The sequence below is a fragment of the Antechinus flavipes genome, chromosome 2 (genome assembly GCF_016432865.1).
Source record: "Antechinus flavipes isolate AdamAnt ecotype Samford, QLD, Australia chromosome 2, AdamAnt_v2, whole genome shotgun sequence".
In the NCBI taxonomy this organism is placed as follows: domain Eukaryota; kingdom Metazoa; phylum Chordata; class Mammalia; order Dasyuromorphia; family Dasyuridae; genus Antechinus; species Antechinus flavipes.
In genome coordinates, this window is record NC_067399.1 from 378,349,272 (window position 1) to 378,371,689 (window position 22,418).

The 22,418-nt window shown below is 32.2% G+C and overlaps 1 protein-coding gene across 2 annotated transcripts in view; it reads left to right on the forward strand.

Moving 5' to 3' along the window:
• The window catches only part of SETD3 (SET domain containing 3, actin histidine methyltransferase), a 111,393-nt gene that overhangs the window by 83,756 nt on the left and 5,219 nt on the right, over nt 1–22,418 (forward strand). For both annotated transcript variants that reach the window (XM_051978404.1, XM_051978403.1), the window contains exons 7-11: nt 7,503–7,561; nt 8,391–8,505; nt 15,041–15,115; nt 18,898–19,064; nt 19,945–20,030. In XM_051978404.1, the coding sequence (XP_051834364.1) occupies nt 7,503–7,561; nt 8,391–8,505; nt 15,041–15,115; nt 18,898–19,064; nt 19,945–20,030 (502 nt within the window). The remainder of the gene's footprint in view (nt 1–7,502; nt 7,562–8,390; nt 8,506–15,040; nt 15,116–18,897; nt 19,065–19,944; nt 20,031–22,418) is intronic.

A 22,418-nucleotide genomic window follows, 5' to 3' on the forward strand; every position in this document is an offset into this window, starting at 1 on the left:
TTTCTGTCATCTTAGCCAATCTGAGAGGTGTGTAGTTCTAACCCCATTTATTAAAATCTTTTCTTTGTGGGTAAGTTAGTTCCTTTTTCTAAAAGCTGATTGGTCAGTAGTGCTTGTTATCCTACATTACATTGAAACTTGCAACATCTTGTGAAAATCTAAATGTTTCTCACACTATAAATATGTCTTATTTAGATTTTACCCAAGTTTGAAAAGTCTCTCATATCTTTTTATGGATAAAATGTATGGACTAGACAGTAATGTAGGTAGGTAGAATGTGAGCACAGGACTGATTAGTTAAGCCCAAAGATGAATTAAAAATTTAATTCAAGTGAGCAAAGCACATGCTAGTTGCCTAGTCAGTGTGTAAAAACATAAGTAGTTTCTGCCTTCAAGAAGCTTATATTCGGTTGGATAAACATACATATATACATGAATAGCATATGTGTATTATATATTTATTTGTATTTTATATGTATTATATGTGCTAAAAAGGCTTGATAACATTGGGTGAGAGTTCCAAAAAGATTACACACTAGAACACTTAGGCCAAATCATATCAGTTGAAATTAAATAGACATAGGTATAAAATTTTATATTTGGCTCCCAAAGATCAGCTTCACAATTAGAAGTTGAGGGAAATATGGCTAAACATTTTGTCTCAAAAAGAACCAGGACCTTTCTTGGTCTTGAAATTCGGTGTGAGTCACCAGTGAGATATGGTGGCCAAGCGAGCTTATAGAATTTCATTTAGCATAATGCTTAGAACTAGATTAATGGTAGTCTCATTGTATTTTGATACTGTCAGACCACAACAGGAATATTATGTTGGCCGCTGGGCATCATATTTTAGGATAAACTTATCTCAGAGGATGACCAGGATGGTGAAGCCTCAAGATCATAGTATATGAGACTCTGTTAAAGAAATTAAGGATGATTAACCTGGAGAGAAGACTTTTGTAGGTGTGAGGAAGAAAATAGTAACTGTCTTCAGCTATTGTTCTGAAGGGCTGTAATTAGACTTTGCTTGACCACAGAGGACAGAAGTTGGAACAATGACTAAAAGTTTCAAGGAAGCAAATTTAGGCTTGAAAAAAGAAAAACTCCTCCCAAATTAGAGCTTTCTAGAGTTGGAATGAACTGCCTCTGCACATAATGGAAGTCACAAAATGGACTAATTTAAGTCACCTTATGGTCAAGTAGTGTAAGACTTAAAAGGCTGCTATAAAGTATATCATCTTTCTTGGCAAATATTATTCGTATTGACCACATACATATAGTGAAAAAAAATTGGTAAATTATATGGTATTTATAAAAATTTGAGCTCCTCTGGTACCTTATACAATGCTTATACATAGTAGGTACCTAATTAATGTTTTATTGAATTAAATTTATAGAATTGAAATACAGTTTTTGTTGGCCGTTATATCTAGCCATGACAAATCTGCTTGAGTAATAAAACTACTCTAGTTGTAATCTCTTTCACTTCTCCATTTCCTTTTTTTCTTGTAGCTGTCCTTCATCTAGAAGTTAAAAAACAACAATAACCTCTTAACTTTATATTTACACATTTCCTTCTTAGCCTAATCAGTTTCTCCCCTTAATTTTTTCTTAATTCCTCTACCTTCTATAATTTGCTGTCCTTTCAATCATCAATTTTCTTTCTATGTGTTCTCATTCTTTATCCCACTCTTTTCTCTTTGTTTTCATAAGCAGTGCCCCTATTTTTTAAATCTCATTATTTTTTCCTTTTCACCATGTGATTGGAACATTATTATATATTGGCTTGGAGGAGGCTTTTTTCATCTTGCTGGGTGGGTGGACGACACTCTGAGTCAGTTCATGCTGCCTTCTCCTACGCCCACTCTCTGCAGAGTCTGAGTTGTGCTCAAAGATCATTTGAGCCAGGAAACTGTAAGATTCAGCAAAGACAGTGTCATACAGTTGCTATCTTTAAGACCTTTCATCTCAGGATTTTATTGAATAGCAAAGAAATACCATATAACTTTGTCTGTTCTAGATGGGATCAAGGTTTCTGAACTTCTTTTAACTTACATACATCAAATAAGGATAAGATTCAAAGTTCAATGACCATATCTCTGACTTCTTTAATTTTTTTTAATTTAGGAAAAATGGAGCTATCCTTAAAATTAGATCCACTTATCCATTGAAAAAGCTCTGTAGTTCATCTTTACCTTCTTTCTTAATGGTCATGAATAAACAAGTCACTTAAATTCCTTCACCTATAACATTATGGAGTAAACTAGATAACCTCTTAAGACCCCTTCTAGCTCTCTTATCTATGATCTTGTTAACATAATGAAAGCTAGACTTAATTCGTGTGGTATAATATGACAAAGAAATATCACTTTCACTTAAAAAATTTATGTATATAATGTGTTTTATAAATTAAACTAGAGCTAATATATTCATTCTAAAACTACTTTTGGACATCCTTACACTTTACTAAGGATGTTGTATTTCATTTGTTTTATTCATAGTATTATGTAAACCCAGTATTATGTAAACCCAGTACTATGGCCTGGCATACAGTGAGTATTTAATAAATGCTTGTTGTTTGGATGGGTTACTAGACTGGCATTTGTATTTTTTGAAATACCCATATTGTGTGGATTTTATGAGGGTTATTCACAAAATTCTTCAAAAATAAATTAGAATTCAACTAAAGTCAAAATTGTTTTTTTCTGCACTAAGAAAATAATTTTCTTTTTGGTATATTTAAATACTTTATGTCAATTGTTTGTGCAAAGATAGAACTTTGGGATCCTTGGAAAATCAATGTAGGAAGAGATGAATATCATGTAACTGTATACATAATTTTGAGGCACATGCCATGCCTTGGATAATTTAAAATTGAAAAAGCCCAAATTCCTTTTCCCCCAATTAATCATCTCTTTAATTCAAACAGCCTTCTTTTGAAAATTATCATAATGAAATACTCATCATTGTATTTATTTAGAGAGGAAATTTTTCTATTTCAAATATTTTTTCTTTTCTACAAAGCTTTTCAAAGCTATTCCACATATCCTTGATGTTTCTGAATTAGGAATTCAAATAATAATGAATTCTGTTTATTTTGGTTCTCCACAGAGGTTTTGTTGTTTGAGCTTAAAATAAAGCTGCAGCTGATTTGTGGAACATATATTAACTGTTTGTTTAGTTTTAGTACATTTCTGTATCTCTCATTTCTGATCAACCTGAAAAATTTGCACGCTGTGCAGCAGCCATCTTCTCCTATACTTTATTAAATATCTGTCAATTATAAATATCAAGGTTTTACATTAATGTCAAGATAGTGCATCAAAAATTCATGGAATATGTGACTTTTTCCAAGGGTATTTAATACTTAATGCATTTGTGTCATTTTTCTTTCCAGATATATTGACAGGTTTTATTAAGTGTTTGTTAGAAAGATTTTATTTTTATCAGGGGACTATAAAGAGAAACTGCATGCTAAATCAGTTTTAAAAATCAGAATATTGTTCTTTTTTTTGAATCTTCAAATGTTTGTAAACTATAGGTCTTCATGCAAATTTATTTATACTTTTATGGTACAGTATAGAACTTAAGTATGACTAAATATACCTATTTTATTTTGTCTCAGTTTCTTTAAGCATAGCTAAAAGAATCAAATATGGTAGGTTTTAAAAACATATCTATTTGGTAGTGTTTAGTTAGTTTTCATCTTTTTTATTGAAATATAATAATTTTAGACATAATTATCACAAAAATGTTAATTAGATTGTATTAAATGTGCTAGGTCTCTGGATGTCATAAAGAATAATAGCCCAAAAACAATGCGGGAAAGAACCTTTTTAAATATACAACAAGCTCTCTTTAATGCTTTGTCAACTGTAAGAAAATAGCTATATCTTTTTTCTCCAACTTTAAATTTTTATCTCACTAAACAAATAAGTAAAAATAATCCATGTAATATATTAGATTAGACTTTTTAAATTGTTTATTTTATTCTCTTGAAGATGTTATATTTGAGAATTTATTTTGTTTTCAAATTTGGCCATATATTGGTATTTACATATGGAATGCCTTTGATGTCTTATCTATAATGGACCCTTTGATGGAAAACTATTTAATGTCAGTAGTATGTAGCTCTCTATATTATATAGCTAATTGTCCAGTAGTATATAGCTCTCTATATTATATTGCTAATTGTAGCCAAACTAATTTTTAGAGGGAATAAATTTCTGTGTTCATAACTGTTTAAAGAATAACTATCAAATGGAAATGCACATTAGGAAGAAAAAAGGAAAGCCTGGATAGAGTTTATCCTTGATACTGAGAAATATTTAGGTAATGCCTTTTTTGTAAAATTATATCCAAAGGATTGCGCCAAATACATTTCTGGAAAAATCAAGGTCACTGTAAATGGGTTATTAGGGGTTTTTGAAGAAATTTTCCTATATTTCACTAATATCTAGTAGTAAAAGCTATATGTTAAGATATTTATTCTGTCAAAACTTCTAAATAAAATCTATTTTGACTAGAAATATTTTTATTTTTGAGGGTGGGTATATAAGATTGTTCATGAAAATGATGTATTTTAGATAAATGGAAAATTATTGATTACCCACGTCTTCCATCATGCATCAAAATGCATCATTTTCATGAACAATCTTTTCCCAATCTTTGAAGTTAAAAAAATCACCTTAATCTTAATTACATTTTCTTAAGGTAACTCAATTACTTTTTCCTCAAAAGATAAAAAAATAGGTAACCCTTTTGATTGCCTTTATAATCCAACTCTTATTCGAATATGATGCAAAGGTCTTGCCCTAGCATCGATGAATCATTTTGTAAGAAAGATCTGACAACTCTATGATTATTGTTAGAAACATATTTTACTTTAGCATAACTCCAGTAGGTGGCATTAGTGCCACAATAATGAGATCCTTTTCTAAATGGAACTATTTGCCAACATTCATGGTGTCAAATTTTGCCTCAACATAACTGTTAAGTTCATGTTCTATGGCAAAATAGCTTTTTAAAAATGAAATTTAAATATAAGTATATAGTTTTATAGAAGACTGTTTCTAAATATTAATGCAAATATTATATTTTTTACAGCCATAATGTATTACCAAAAAGATCAGTTCATAAAAACTCAATTTTTTTTCTTCAGAAACAAATTTACTAAATCTTTTCAAATAAATAGCTATGACTAACAAACATAGAGATATAGGTTCTGAATTTGTGTCAGATCTGGTTCCCCATTATTGCTTGATCTTATAGAGTTTGTTCTATTTATTATGGTAGTTACTGAAGTACTTTTGCTTCATGGCAGGACAGTAGTAGGTTATGTTTAAAATAACCTAACAATAAGAATAAAGAGATTTCCACATCAGTCATGAACAGCCCTTCAGGGTCCAATTTTGAAACTTGCCACAACATGTCATGCTTAATAAGTAAAACTATTTTTTAAAATTTGCAGTAATTCTGACATATGGCACAGTATACAATATACTTTTAAAAAAGCATATTGTAATGCTTTCAAGCAGCAAGAATTGAGCTTTCTCATGATTTTCATTTAAAAATACAGTAAATTTTTGTAATTTGTAACATTTTTAAAAGATCCTTAAAGCTCTTAATTTTTGTGCATTAAGAATATGAGAATTTTTAGAATCAAATTTTTAACCTTAAAGTAACATTTTAAAAAAATTACTTGTCACTGATTAGATTCTAAACCATATTCTTTCCCCTTTTTTAGTATTGTAAATAAAATGTGAAAGTTATGGTTTAACTGTTAAATATGTAGAAATGTTTTTAGGAATAAAAGAATGCTATGCTCTGAAATTTAACCTCAGATAGCATCCATAGTTGAATATAAAATACAATTAAAAAGCTTCAGTTTTATTCCTAGGCCACACATTTTTTCATCTTGTCAGACAGTGAGAACAACTTTAATGTAAATGTCATGAAGTAACTCTGTAAATGACCTATACTTGCCTCAGCTATATATTTAAATCAATAGTGATTTCATTTAATTTTATTTCAAGAACATATTTAAGTGCCTACTGTGTGCAAAGTATTATGCTAGATTATGAATTTTCCTTATTTAGCAAATCTTTCAATTCTTGATTTAAAAGTTGAAATCAGTATGCTATTTTGCATAGTGACTTGAGATTTGTTTGTTTTATTTTCATTTTTATAGCAATTTTAATTTTGTATGAATATGTGACTGTAATTTGGTTCTTTTTCTTCCAAAGGGTTAAAACAGGGCTGAAGACTGGAGGGGGTGGGGGAAAGCAGGCACCTGGGAGCTAACACCCAATTGGCAGCCTTTTGTAATATATAATTTGCCTAAAATTGCGCACTGAGCACAAGCTTTTGTTTTCTAATTGATTTACGGTTTGAGCCACTTTTACCTCATCCCCTACTGTCCTGCACACGGTGCCAGCGAGTACATTACAGTGAGAGATGATAAATTACCATGCACTTGTGATGCTAATGCGTCAAGAGTAAAAACTGCATACTACATAGAGCTTCATGCATTAACAGTGGTGCAAAGATACAGCCAAGCAAAATTTCATTTGTAGCTCAGAAATAACCATTTGTTCATTTGATCACTTACTGCAATCTGTCTATCAGACTATAATTGAACTTGAAGATTGAAATTATACTGTTACAGCTTTTAATTTCTTAATCGAGGCAAAGTTTTAAACTACTTGAAAGGTCTAGAGTGAAGTGGGTGGCAGGGTGGGCAGAGTAGATATTAAATATGCAACATACTCTTATGAGTGCTAGATTTTATATATTTTACAAACTGTTCTTTTGTCCAGAAAGTATAACAAACATTTTTGAAAGACTTAAAGCTTTTATTTTAACTACAATACATTTAGTCATTTTTTATATAATTCATTATCTCACATTTAATTATTTTTGATGTTGTATTTTTCTTGATTTTGGAAACATGTGCATGTAAAATGTACTTGAACAAAACAGAAATGTATTATCTTACAATTGATGTAAATCAGGTAAATGAAGGAACTTTCAATTTATTAGAGTGTCTTTAAATATTTCTCTTATTGGCATGAAAAAAGATTTGAAATAAATTCATAATGCATACTTAAGCATTAATGAATAAAGATGCAAAAGAGGAATAGGACAATCACATTATTTTTGAAGCTTCGTGTTTTTATTATATCAGACATTTATAGCACATTATTCTTTACCTTTTGGAGACTCAGTCCACCTTAAATTTTATTTTTGTGTGGTGTCTGTGGATTCCAGTCTCGAAATATGAAGAAGCAGATTTATGGCGGCTGCTGGGCACAACAAATTAAGTTGACAGTGATGTATGAGAGCATAATAGCATGATGATCCCTCTGTAGCACGGCTGGACGCCTCCTGCTTCATTTGGCTCTTGTTAGGATCTGTTAGGCAGCTAAATAATGAAATTCTGCTGACTGATTTCTGTTTTCCCCTTTTTTTCTCTTTTCTTTCTTAAAACTTCTAATTCTCAGACCCATCCTAATGCCAACAAACTGCCCTTGAAGGATTCTTTTACTTATGAGGACTACAGGTTGGTATACTGTATTTTCTAAGGTGGGGTTTTTCACGTGAAATTTGGGGTCTTAGAAAATAAGGGAAATGCTTCAATAAGAAGTAAGCCTGCTGTGACCATTTAAAACATCATAACAGTGATACTCTTTCAGAAGTTATAATGAATAGAGTGGATAAGTATCAGTATTTTAATAGCCATGTAGAAATTGCCATTAAACTGGAGTGGAGAAGGATTAGTCTAGATAACCGAATGGCACTTGAGATTAAGATTAGTATGGTGGTCTGGAGGTTTTTTCATTTTAAGTAGACTATTTTAGTGTAAAATAGGGTCATCTTTTTTTAACAAAAAGACTTAAATTATTATGCAAAGTAATCAGAAAATAATATACACCACATGATACAATTCTTAGAGGATTTCTGATCATAAAATAGTAATAGACTACTTTATATTGAGACTGAAATTGAAATAAGATGCAAAGTCAGCATTTGATTAAAAAGGAAGTTACAGTGTTTCTTTTTGTAAGGAATGACATGTTATTTGTAATAAAGATCCACAGCAAATCTTATTTGACCCATTAATGCCAACTTCATAATATCTTATCCCATCTTTAACTCTCCTTTTTGTGGAAACACTGATTTCCTTTGAAATTTAAATTTTCCTTTACTTTTCTTCCTTTTTTTACCCCTTCTTAAATCTATATTAAAATGGTGTTAAAAAGCCTAAGCATTACCTTCCTTGCTTAAGGAGAAGATTTTGAAAATTTGTGAGAACATAAACTTGAGTTTCTTATTGTTATGTTTTGGTGTGCATTTAGATTCCAGATAATGTGAATTTCTCACTCTTACAGGTGGGCAGTATCTTCTGTTATGACACGACAAAATCAGATTCCGACTGAAGATGGATCCCGAGTGACACTGGCTCTGATTCCTTTATGGGATATGTGCAATCACACTAATGGACTGGTAAAAATTTCATATATGTCATTTATAAGTGTTGGTTAAATTTAGAAGCAATGCTGAATTATTGTTAAAATAAATGGCCTTTTGTCATCACATTCTTAAAATTTTCATTCCACCTGCCCTTCTTACAAACACACACTAAAAAACATGCACACAAATATCCATACTTCTTTATGAATCTCTCACGGACCACTGAGCATTAATATTAAACTTTTTACTGTGCTACAAACTGAGCCAACTTTTTTTTTTTTTTTTTGCAAAGGCGATTTGAAATTTTTCTTTTTTGTCCTTTTTCTTTCTTTTTCCTCCACTGTTCTTTCTTTTTCACTTTAGATAGAAAGTAATGTTCATGTATATACTTCCATACCTGCCCACCATTTCTTCATATATAGCACTATTAAATATTTCTCTGTTCAAAGAGTTGTTATTTATATTGTGACTGATATTTGGGATGGGGAAGTGAACTTCCTCTTGATCCCTTATTCCTGATTCCATTTGGCATTATTTGACTATTTCAGGGGACATTTGTGATATAGGACAGACTTGATGAATTTTTAGGAATGCTAAATTGGGAGGAAGGGGTTGTTTGTTTCATTAAGACCACAACAAAATAGCATGATAATTAATAGTTCTTTGTGCCTAGGTTAATAATAAAATTAATAACTATAATTCCATGTGAATAAAATGGTCACATAACAGAAAAATTTCTGACATTTCAGAAAAGCATTTTTGTATCATGTATACGTTTATTTTAATTTTTTGTTATGTCATTTGCTCATTTAGAAACAACATGAATAAAATTTAAAATCTTTTATAGAGAGCAAAGCAAAATTAGAAAAGTACTTATAGTTTTAAAGTGTATAACAAATACATGATAAGGAAATCTCAGGGCAAATTATAAAAGGCATATCAACAGGTGTCTTGAAGAATCAAAGTAGTTAAGATGGGAAAACAAAGGTTCCTACTTTCCCCAAATTATGCATTTGCATTAATTTTGAACTGTGCTGATTTTTATTGAGGCATTTGAAATCCATTATGTTTGTTCAATTTAAATTGTTAAATTTTTCGAAGAGTCTCACATTTTTCCTAAATTAAAAAAAATACATTCATAAATAAAAATAATGAACCTGTTTGGTTGGGCCAGTAACAAAGATTGTAAATTTTTTTAAATTTCTGACCTGGAACAAAACTACAATATCAAAATATTTGCTAAATCAGACCTGACCTAAACTAGTCCGTCATTTGGTTTCAGTCCTTGCCAAGGACATTATCATTATGTAAAAAGTATGTCATTTGATATCCTCCTCCTGTTGTTTTTTCTACATATTTTTTCTCAAAAAATAAAATAAAGCCCTTCCCACTTTTAAGAACCTTTTCCATTATTCCAAATATGAAAGTGGAATTTTCCTGGCTTTACTTTGATAAATTTCAATATAATCTTCTGATCTTGTAGATTACACATGTTAGGAATGATTTCCTAAGAAAATAATAGTCCTAAAAGCCAAAATTAGCTTGTTGACCAGAATTTTCTTTTTCTATCAGTCCTGTCCTGATTATTTTATTTTAATTTTCTATCTAACCTGACTATATCACTTAGAAGTGGGTAGAAATTTGTAACCCAGCAACGCTATCTGCTTCTAGCGATGTACCAAAAACCTGGTTATGGAAACAGAAAGGGAAGAATTTAGTCTCTTTCATCAAAATGAAACTAGTATATATAGCCAACAAAAATAACATTCAAAAATGCCAGCCCTTTGAAATGTTGGGTAGTGTAAACCATTTTTCTGGATTATTCAGGATTTGAATAAAGAAATTTAGACAACTTTTAATTTATTTATGAACTACAGGAATTTTTTTTTTTTAATTCTTCATTTGCTCTTAAACTTATGTGAACAGAAGCTGCCTTTCTAAGGACTGTCTAGCTTAAGCAAAGAAGAAAGATTCTGCATGTGCTTTTAGCCACAATGGTAGCCCAAGTACACAAATGTGATGTATGAATAATCAATTCTTTTATTTGAGTATGTGCAATTTCAGCCAACTAGGATGAAAGGCCATCTGAAAATAAGAGCCGAATTAACAGAGGTGTTTTTTCTTTTCAAGGCCTTTCCGTTTGCATATTGAAAATAATAATAAGAAAATCCATTAGTCAAGGCAGAATAATTTTCACTTTTAGTGTGGTTTTCCAAGTCTTAGGAATGCAGAAGGAAAGGTAAAGAAATAGCTTAGTACAAGTATTGAACTAGACCAGAACTGGCAGGTCAAAGAGTAAGAGCAAATGAAACGCTTAAAAAGTAACTTAAAACATCTTAGACTTACCAGTGGAGGTCACCTGATCTTAAAGAACTTCCCTATAATTGAATACTGTTAGCTATTCAATGTTTGCTTTTCAGTGTTGGTGATAGTATTCTCTGCTGTTTTTCTCCCTTTTTCTTTTGTCTTTTCCTTTCTATTGCCTTTTTTTCTGTTTGGTTTAACCTTATTCTCCTACTTTGTTAAAACTATGAGAAAGCGAAGTAAAGCTCAGAAGTTGGTATCGATTTTCTGTAACTTCATGTAATAGATCCCATGTCTTTTATTTTACTGTGTAACTCTGGACCTCAGTTTCTTCCTCTGTAAAATGAAATTATATAAATTATATTATCTCAAAAACCCATTACAGCTCTAAATTCTGTGTCCTGGTGATGCAAAGATGAAAGCAATCAGTAGCATGAGCATAACTCAGAATGGTTTTGCCAAGAGTCAAAATGATTTTAAAACATTGAGGAAATTTTTAGTAACATATGGGATTCTACTAAATAGCCTCTGACATCTTTTCAACCTTGAGGTCAGTGATTATCTGAAATCTTCAGTGGCCAGATTTATATTAAATTATAGTGCTAAATAGGGAATTTCACATTTTTAAAAAAGGATATGGAGAATTTGAATAGTTCAAAAATAATAAAAACTATATTTCTTTGGTACTTTATAAATTAAAAAAACACTTCCCTCACTACAGTTCCATAAGATAGAGAGTGAAAAATATGATCATCCTCATTTTTGCAGATAAGGAAGTTGCAGTTCAGAGGAATATGGTGATTTCCCCAAATCATAACCAGACTGTGCTGGATCTAGACTTGACACTATCCCATTTCCCTTCCTTAACATGATTGAAAAGCTGAAATATAAAATTGATGAGAAAAAAAATTTTCATTCAAAGTTAACTTTGCTAATAGTGGTATTCCTAAATGGAAAAAGGTCAGCATTTGTCTATTAATAGCTAATTTGAAAGTGATCCAGTCTGTATCACCTAGCTTTCAGGGCTTCTTAATGAGAAATGGGAATTCCCTTGGTACTTGAGAGTACAGTCCATATTATACTGCTTCATTTGGAAATCTCTTTTAAGTCTGGCCTTAAGCAGGGAAAAAGTTAATAATGATAGACTCCAATTGTCCTCTACTTCTTTGGATTAAAACTCATTCTTTGAAAATTTTCATAATGATATCCAGATAAATTGGATACATTTTTTTTTTTTACCTTTATTTCAAAACTTGGGACATAGGTCAAACTTTGTATGTTACTATAAAAATGTTATGTGTGGAAATATGCCCTTTGTCATTATAATATTCCAATTGCCCCTTAGCAACTAAAGTTATTAGTCAGAGGAAGTCATCTTTTCAACAAGTTCTTTTTTCCCCCCTCTTTTAATTGCTCCATACTTATGATCTTAACATATATAATTATAACAAAGGTTGAATGTTGCTTGGCTATGCTGAGAACTGAAAAAGCATTATTTCATTTTTTCAAAGTTCATTGATAAAGTATTGCTTTTGAACCAGAGAAAATTAATTAGAAGAATATTTTTTGCCAAAAAATGTTTATCTGATGTTTTAATTACCTGATACAATTGTTTAAAAAATTGATAGGTCTGCCTTTGCCAAATATGCCGAAATATTTGGCTCTCATTGTTAGGTACTGTTCCTCCCTTGAGGAAAGGCTGCTGGGGGCCAGATAGGACATCTTTCATCTGTCCCAAAGGAACTATTTCCATCTGTATCAGTACAAGGGGATCTTCCACATCCTGCTGCTAGCCTGGTCCCTCAACTCTGTTATGGAGAACTTCCAATGCATAAAACAACCAACTTCCCTTTGACGTCAGGCCTCCTACCTCCTACCATGCCTGTCCTTTGAGGATAGAGGAGTGACACCCTTCACTCATTGATGATCATTCTCATACCTGGTCATATCCTTCACATTCCAGTACCTCTGAACCTCCTGCAGGTCATCATCTAACTCTCATTTTGTTATTCTATCATCCAATTCCTCATTCCCATCCACCTTTAACCTTCCTAGCCTAAAGTTTCATTCTAATTTTACCTATCCTTCTACTATATCATCTGGAATACCTGTTCCACAAGCAAGAAATTTCTCCTTATCTTAAATTTCTTCCTTTTCCACTCCATCCATGTAGCTCTAACTGTAGTTTAGTTTCCCTTTGATGACACAGTCTCCTTGGCCACTCTATTGCTAGATGCAGACCCACTCTCAAATGAGAACCTTACTTTATATTTTACTGAAAAAAATTGATCCCATTTATCATGCATTTCCTTTTTTCCCCCCTCTTTCTTCTTTGTGCCTTCTACTACTTTTTTCCTCTTCTCTGTTTCACATAGTGAAGTTTCCTTACCAAGGCTAGAATCCTGGCTCATCTATCATACCTGTTACCACTACTCTTTCACTTATTTTTAGTCTTTCCTTCTCTACTGACTCATTCCTTATTGCTTACAGGCATTCCCATATCTCTCCTCTCCTAAAAAAAAAAAAACAAAAAAAACTGTCACTTGATCTTTTCATCCCCATTTTCTATCTCTTCTCTCCTTTGTAGCTAAACTCCTGGGAAACATCTTAGATACCTATACTTTCTCTCCTCTCATTCTCTTAACTCCTTATAATTTGGCTTCTGACCTTATCACTCCATCACTCCTTTCTTCAGTTACTAAGGCTCTCTCAGTTGCCAAATTCAGTGGCTTTTTTTCAGTTCTCTTTCTCCTTGACTTCTCTGCAGCTTTTGATGGTGTTGAGCACTCTTGTTCTTGATATTCTTTTCAGTCTAGGTTTTCAGAATACCACTCACTCTTGGTTTTTCTCCTACCTATTTCACTGCTCCTTCTGTCCTCTATTGAACCTTCTTCCAGATCATCTCCTCTAAACATATATGTTTTATAGGATTCTGTCCTGGGCCCTCTTCTCTTTACCCTCTATACTACTTTATTTCATGATCTCATCAGCTCCTATCAATTTAATTACCATTTTTATTCTGATAATTCTCAAATTTATCTTTCCTGCCCCAATCTCCCTGCTGACCTCCAGTGTCACATTTCTAACTGCCTTTCAGAGATCTGGAACTGTAGGTCCAATTGTGTGCTAAATAAAAAATCTATGTGCTTTAGGCTTTTTTTTTAAAAAACCTTTTATTACCCATTTATGAAGTGAGTTTGTCAGAAGTTTATAGAAAGATAAGGGGTTAGGAAACGTCAGTTAAAATCCCAGCTCTTTCTGTTCTGTGGGACTATGCGAGTGACTTTGCTTCTCTAAGTTCCAGTTTTTTCATCTATCAAATAAACAGACTAGATGCTCCTTATCATTCTTTCCAACTCTGATGTTCTGCTTCTCTGATGACCCTCTGATGGTTGCCTAACAACATATTAATTGCTTGGGAGATACATTGCATATCAGACCTAGTCAACCCAGCCCTCAAAGACCTCAGAGTCTATAGTCTAGATGAAAACTATTGTTCTATCTCATATAAGGGCATTTCAGAGGTTGAGCTACTCTGTGAAGTGCTCAGAAATCTTCATATTATAGGCAAAAAGAATTGCAATAATGATAAAAATGAAATTATCATTTTAATTTTATTTTTCATTTTCTTTTACTTACCTAAGGGGCCTATTGTCATGATTTTAGAATAAAATATGTATCTGTTATAGAACGAATCTTTTCCTTGTTCTCGATCTGTATACTGCCTTAGAAAACCCTCTTAAGTCTCTTAGAATAATTACCTAATTTTTGATAAAGGGATTGTTTGCAAGTAAATTGGAGTTCTCCAAAAATAGTATTCCCCAAAGAGCCAGAGTTATCTATTCCTTTATTGAGAGAAAAGAAAGCACTGGTAGTTGATGAATGTGACATAGAATTCTTAGTTTGTATGATTGTGTCACATGAGATGGACTATGAATGCAACTACTTTGTAATAAACTTTTGTTTTCAATCCCCTTAAAATCTGCAGAATATATTTTCCTTAGAGAATTTCTTTTTCTTCAAGCAAGTTTAATTTTTTTTTTTCTATGAGACTTTCTAGAATAGATATAACTAATCTGAGCTTTTATGCAGCAGTTGTGGTAATTTTTAGAAAATATTCAGGAATGATCTCCAGATATGTAGATATTGAAGAATACTATTCAAAGTTCTGTTCTTCAATAGAAAAAAAATGCAAAACTGATGAATTAAAGAGAATTATAGATATCTTCATCAATCTGCTTTTATTCCCTTCCCTCTTGACTAGATTACTACTGGTTACAACCTAGAAGATGATCGTTGTGAATGTGTTGCGCTACAAGATTTTAATGTTGGAGAACAGGTATGTTTTATACAGTGTCATCTATTATGTAGACTGAAAGATTCTTATCAGGTAAATTCCTTGCAGTTATTCATTCACTTGTATAAAATTGCTTGAAAATATCTTTGCATTATAAACCATGTGTTAACTGCAACACCCAACATTCTTTGAAATATAGAATAAACATGTTGTGAGTTGAGTTGGATCTTGGTCTGTACTCATTAAAACAAGTAGCAAAATATGACTAAAGTGAACATTTGTAACAATTTAAGCTAAGAATAAATTTTGTTCCAGTGTAATTCCAAATAAATGCTGGAGTTTTCTAAGAAAATAAGATCTTACTGTTATATTCTATTCCCTTTCCTATTAGCAATATAAATGAATGTCTTTTAATTTGTGAAGAAACTATTGGGTCTGATGGTAAAAATACAGCGCAGAGACAGGAGGCTTGAGATCTATTCCTGTTTTGTTCCTGAATTTAAATCTATAAAAATTCTCCCTTTAATAATTGGGAATTTCAGTAAGTAATCTTTTTCACTAAATTATTGCATATGCTTCTGTATAAGTTCCAAACTTATTTTATTTTCATGTTATAATAATACAGATTTTATGAACAATAAAACTAACAACACTGTTGCTAGAACCTCAGCTGAAACCATAGAAAAGTCTTTGTCTAGCAATATATTGAGCTTCCATTTCCTAAGGAATGTATAGAACGTACTACTTGTTAGAGAATTGTGATCTAGTAATAAATTTTTGATACTCATTGCTTTCTAGAATAGAATCTCCTGTATAAAAAGGAGAGGAAGAACACAATAAATTTCAAAATGTAGTCTTAAAAATAGTATATTGAAAGAAGAAGAGGGTAAAATGAAAGGTCAGATGAATTCAGGGAACAAGGATCCTTTGTATAATACTAGTACCCTTAATTCTACATTAGAATTGTTTGCTGCCCTTCACATAATGGTTATTGAAAATGATGGTTTTTTCCTCAGTTCATTTCAGTCAAGAGGGTGTTGAGAAAATTGCACAACTTGTTTACATTTTACCATAGCAATAAATTTTTTAAAATACCAAGTGAAAATGTGTTAAATAGGTAGATTCAAGACTAATCAACTTATATTTATTGATTACAATATGTTAAACATTGAGCATAAAAGGACAGTACTGATTATATTCAATCCCTATCTTGAAAGAATTTACTTTCTACTGAAGGATGGACAAAGTGAATATACATATATGTATACATACACACATAAGTATGTAAATACTGTAAGTAAATACAAGAAAATTGGGGTGGAGCACATTAACAGCTAGGATGATCAGAAAAGACTTCTGAAAGAAAATGGTACATTGGTTGTGCCTAGAAGGAGACTAAGAATTCCAAGAGAAGGTGATGAGGAGATTGGCTATACTAGTGATGGAGAAAAAAGCTTGAAAAAAGATGTGAAGATATTAAGTCTAAAAAAGTAAATGGAAGACAGATTGAAGAGCGTTGAATGACAGACTGAGCATTTGTATTTAACTTTGAGGTCAATAGAGAGCTATAAAAGAGTGGGTGAATGACATGGTCATTCCTTTCTGATCTGCAGGAAGATTATTTTAATTGCAACATGGAGATATTGGAAGGAGGGAAACCAACCAGGATTGTTGGAATAGTCCAGATAAATGGTTTTGAACTAATATAATGAGGATGTGTGTGGAGAGAAGACAACTGATGCAAGAGATATGGTGAAAATAGAATTTTCATGATTTAGCAACTGAATGAGAAGGAAAAGTTAAGGATGATTCCTAGGTGAATGGTGCCCTCAAAAGAATTTGGGAGGTTTTCAAGGAGTGGATTTAGATGAGAAGTTGATGTACTTCTGGTTGAGTTTGAAATATAAGAATGAAAATTGAAGTAGCAAAATCCAATAGATGGCTGGCAGTATGGGACTAGAGAGGAATTGTATTAATTAGGCAGATTTAGGAGTCATTTCTTTGGAAATATTAACTGAGCTCTTGATAGCTGGTGAGATCACCAAATATAATAACATTATATTGAAAAGAGAGAGAAAAACCCAGTACAGCCTTATGGGCCACCCACACTTAGTGGAGTAGGAAAAGAATAATAATCCAGCAAAGGAGATTGATTAGGAGTAGTCTATCGGATGCACTCAGCTCTAGACAGGGGGATACATAGGATGTCTTCTGTGAGTACAAGACCATGAAAGGAATGTGAAAGTAAAAGGTTAAGACAGAATGAAGTTTTTTAGCCATGGAATAGAGCAGGGGTCTTCAAACTTTTTAAATAGGGGGCCAGTTCACTATCCCTCAGACTGTTGGAGGCTGGACTATAGTAAAAACAAAAACTTTGTTTTGTGGGCCTTTAAATAAAGAAACTTCATAGCCTTGGGTGAGGGGGGATAATCATCCTCAGCTGTCGCATCTGGCCCGTGGGCCGTAGTTTGAGGACTCCTGGAATAGAGATTCCAAAAAACCAAATAAATAGAATAGAGGAATTGAGCATAGTAGAAAGTAAAAGAAGAGCTAGATGGAGATGAGAGAGCAGGAAATAGTAACAGAGGACCAATAGATTAGACTGAATAACACATATTCAGGGGAAGAAGGAAATTTAAAAGGCTAGTATAGAAGAGTTACTAGATGAAGAGGGCAAACACTCTGCAGGATACTGAAAATGGTTGTCAGTCTCTTCTATCTCCCAAAACTAGGGAGGAATACAAACACAAAGATTATTTATTTAGTGCATCTGGCTCATTCAGTACTTCTGATTAGGTCTCCAGCTATCTGACTGAATTCTGAATTTATACTTGGCACTATTTCTTTTCTCATTTAATTATGATGAAAGAATGACATACATCCAGAAGACAGCACATACATGGATTATATATACATGGATTATGTACTTGTTACCCAGTTGTGCCTGCTGGCAGAGGTCATAGTCCATTGTGGGGTGCTCATAGTAAAAAGCCTGATGTCTGGATAAACATAGATTATGGGTTATGAGGGCTGAACCACTTTTCTTAGGTTAACAGAACAGAGTAGATAATGCTTCTGTAAAAAGCAGTAGATTCCTAGACAAGTGGATCTCCTGAAGAATTCTCTGCGAATCTTAGGTAGAACTCCTTGCTCTTGGCTATAGTTACTAAAGGAAATTGTAGAAGTTGGGACTGTTAATTGGCTGCCACATACCTGGGTGCTCAATGATTATAAATTTTTCTCAGACAATGAAAGGAGGCATAGGATAGAATAGATAACATGTTCATCTACCATGGCATTTGGGTAATAGAAGATTGGAGTGATATGATTTTCTCAGATGAATAGAGACACAGGGCAGAATAGGTACTTTGAGACAGTGTACAGTATTCTTGGGTGTGTTTTTCCTCCAATGGATCTGTTAATACCTGTCAAAGAAGGAGGTTCTTCCATGTCACTGGGTCCTGGGGAAGCAGGTTCCAGGTTGCATAGGGCTTTGAATCTGTCCCTGAGAAGGATTGAGGCCTCTACCTTCACTAATTGAGAAATAGTATTCTCCTCAAGGTTTTGCAAGGGTGAATGTTGAAAACTATGCATATGTTTTGAAAATAAAAAGCTTTATAAAAAATTAAATTAAAAAATAAGAGAGTAAGATAATGTTCTCTTCCCATTCCCTGGCTCCTAGATTAGAACTTTATAGACAGTTTGTCTCATTAATGTAAAGTGGAGCTAAATTTACAAGAAGTAATACTACACTTCAAGACTAAACTAAACAGGTGTTCAGCTTTTTTATGTGCCTTCATTTTTTTTTTTTTACATCCTTTTAGATATATATTTTTTATGGCACCCGATCAAATGCAGAGTTTGTGATCCACAGTGGTTTTTTCTTTGACAATAATTCACATGACAGAGTGAAAATAAAGCTCGGAGTGAGCAAAAGTGACAGGTTATATGCAATGAAAGCTGAAGTCTTGGCTCGAGCTGGCATTCCTACGTAAGTAAAAAGGCTGATTGCCCTTTCCCTCTGATAACTTGAAATATCTGTAGTTGCATAGTGTTTAATTGAAGTGCTAATAAAACTGCTAAGTAGTTTGTCTTAATCCTTTTATGCCTGCTACCTAGCAAATCCAGAACATTTAGATGCATGGTAATTTACAAATGTTTTAGATAAACATAATTGTTAGGAACATTCACAATCAATTTCAAGGAATATATTACTGAAATCTTCATTAAGTTAAATATGTACTTAAGTATCATCAATGTCTTTTACCTTGAAAAGGTTAATATTGTAGATCAATTTAATTCTTTTTCTTCTTTATCTACCATGCTGAATAGGCCATAATGAATGACTGTTAGTATTCAAGAATTTCTAGTTAAACTTTTTTTGCTTTTTCTCCAGTATGTGGAATGATGAAGAAGATAAGAATTATGATTTATTGTTGTGTAGTAGAAGAATCATCCTTAGTGGAAATTTATTATGTGAACCTTTTTAGTGTTCAAACTTATCAATATTTGACTAATGATGAAAGTAATAATTATAAATTATTAATATATTTAAAATCAGGTTTTGAATTATTGCATTATATTTGTTCCTATAATCTAGATGCAAATTGAAATTAAAAATATATTAGCACATAGCAAAAATTCACAAAGGTTTTTGCAAAAGTTCTTTATGTTTTTAATACCTTTGCTTCTGCTTGAAAGTTTTGAAATTTGTTCTTGTATAATTCATACTTGAGACTTGTATAATTCATCCATCCTGTTAGTTCTCCTAGAGAAAAAACCACATGTATCATAAATTAAAAAGATTTTTCTTTGGAGAGAGTCGATAACTACACTGCTGTGACTGATTCTCTGCTTACTGTTTCTGTTAGTTCCAGTGTCTTTGCCTTGCACTTTACTGAGCCTCCCATCTCTGCCCAACTTCTGGCCTTCCTTCGAGTATTCTGTATGACTGAAGGTAAATCATTTCAGAAAAATTCCTTTTGTCTTAAAAAGAATTTTTCAGGAAGTGTAAAGAAAATAAATTTTCTAATTAAAGTTAGAAATGCTTTAAAATGAAGATGGTTTATAGAGAAAGAGAGGTGGCAACCTTAGAGACAAAAGAAATCTGGCTGTTTTATGATGAAAATATTTCATTGACTAAATGTATTGCAAACTTTTTTTTTTTTTGGTATCACTATAAATGGTGCAGCTGAGAATATCAGAAAAAATCTAGGATTTAGAATTGTAGGTTTTCCAAATCCAGGATTTGGGTTCATTCCCACATTGACTACTCAGCAACTCCATGACCTGAGAAGAGGCACTTGTCCTGCACCTGGCCTCAGGAAGGCCTGAATTCAGGCCTTGTGATCTGAGATAAGTCCCTTACTCTTTCTTAGCCTAAATTTTATTGTTATCCTGATATGAAATTGGAATAATAATAGCCACAGGGTTGCAAAATTTGAATGAAAATAATATATGTAAAAGTACTTTACAAAATTTGGAACAAACATATGTTAGCTATTATTATCTGTCATGGGAATAATAGCATTTGTACCCCTACATAGCTAAACAAACACAGTGTATAATAAAAGTACTACAATCAACATCAGAACGACCTGCATTCAAATCCCATTTCAGATACTTAATAGCTAAGTGACACTAGTCTTTCTATGTTAGTTTCTTCTTCTGTAAAATAGAGGTAGTAGTAGCACTTACCTCCCAAGGTTGTTATGAAGATCAGATAACAAGTGTAAATGCTTTGCACTTTGCTAAATGCTACCTATTTTTTGTCACTTTTATCACTACTTACTTCAGAGTATGAAGAAAGTACTTTGTAAACCTTAAAGCACTTTATAAATGTGAGTATTTTTATTATAGTAATTATCATTTTCAGGTGTCTCCCAAATCCACTTTCATAGGTTACATAGTAACATATCTTTATGTGCTTTAGAATCTCATTAGAATCAAATAACCTATGCTTTCAAAAAATTAACATTAGTTTAAGTTTAGTAAATAAAAGAAATTTAGTAATCAGGTGACTTTAGGACATCTTTATTTTCACTAAGTAATAACTGGAAACAAATTATGCAATTTCATGTCATAATTGTACACTTTTAATCTGAGTTTTTTCTTAAGCACATACTGTCAGACAAAAATTAAGACATAATGTCAATTAGCTTAATGAATATTCATTTGGGAAACACCTTGTTGCAACAACTAGTTTTGCCACAGAAGTTTCTCCAAAACAAAGGTTCTAAACTTTGCATCTGTGAACTTATGGTAATTTTATTTACCTATGTATTTTACTTTACCATTAAGACATATTATTTTGAGAAAGTGTTCCTAGATTTTACCAATTAGGCAAAGGACTCCAGTTTTCCTCCAAAAGGTTGAAAACTCCTGTTCTAGCACAAAAAGATTTCTTAGATTCAATTTAACTTTTTTTTTTTCTGATATCAACTGTGATCAAGGCTTTAGCTTATAGCCAAAGAATTTAAACAAACCTAGGAAATTCATCATAGTATATAATAATTATGCTTGGATTTTTTCATTCCCAAATTGTCTAGCCTAAAAAGAAGTAAGCTTGTATATGTATTGACAGACAGTTGATAAGAATATGTAAAATCATCAGAAGGCACTCATTTGCCAGTGACCTTTGTGTTTTGACTAGTTCTAAAATTCAGCATAGCATGGAATTTCCAGGTTGTGCCTTTCTTGCCTAAAAATGACCATTTCCTTTCTTTTGTGAGCAGGTAGAAATCAGCAGTCTATTCAAATAGGTTCAAGTTAAGTGGAATGACACTGTGTATCATAGTTTGGTTCCATTTTGTATTTTACTTAGTATGGAGTCATAGTATTTAGAGCTAAGAGGGACAATTGACATCATCTTTTCCTAGTGCTTCATTTTATAGCTGTTGCAATAGGCTCATAGACAACAACTGTCTGAGGTTGCAGTAAGCGCTGCAAAAATCATCTGACTATAAATCCATAGTGTAATTAACTATTATGAACTTTAAAGAAACACATTTTTCTCATCTTCATTTGCTCCCAAGGTAATTAAAAATAAATTACTTCAAAGTTTTCAAGACTATCTGCTGATTTTTTTTTATTTTTAGAGTATTGACAAACATGTTTCTTCAGGGGGAAAAAGTGCTGATTGAGCATGGCATAGTGAATAGACTATTGAACTTGGAGACATGGATTCAAATCCTGATAATTACTATCTTTGAGATCATGGATAAGTTTACTTATCTCTGTTTCCTCATTTGTATATTGAAGATAGTAATATTTCTAAGGCCCACTTTATAGACTTGTGGTGAGGTTCAAATGAAATCATGTAATGCATTTTGCATTTTCTATTTTG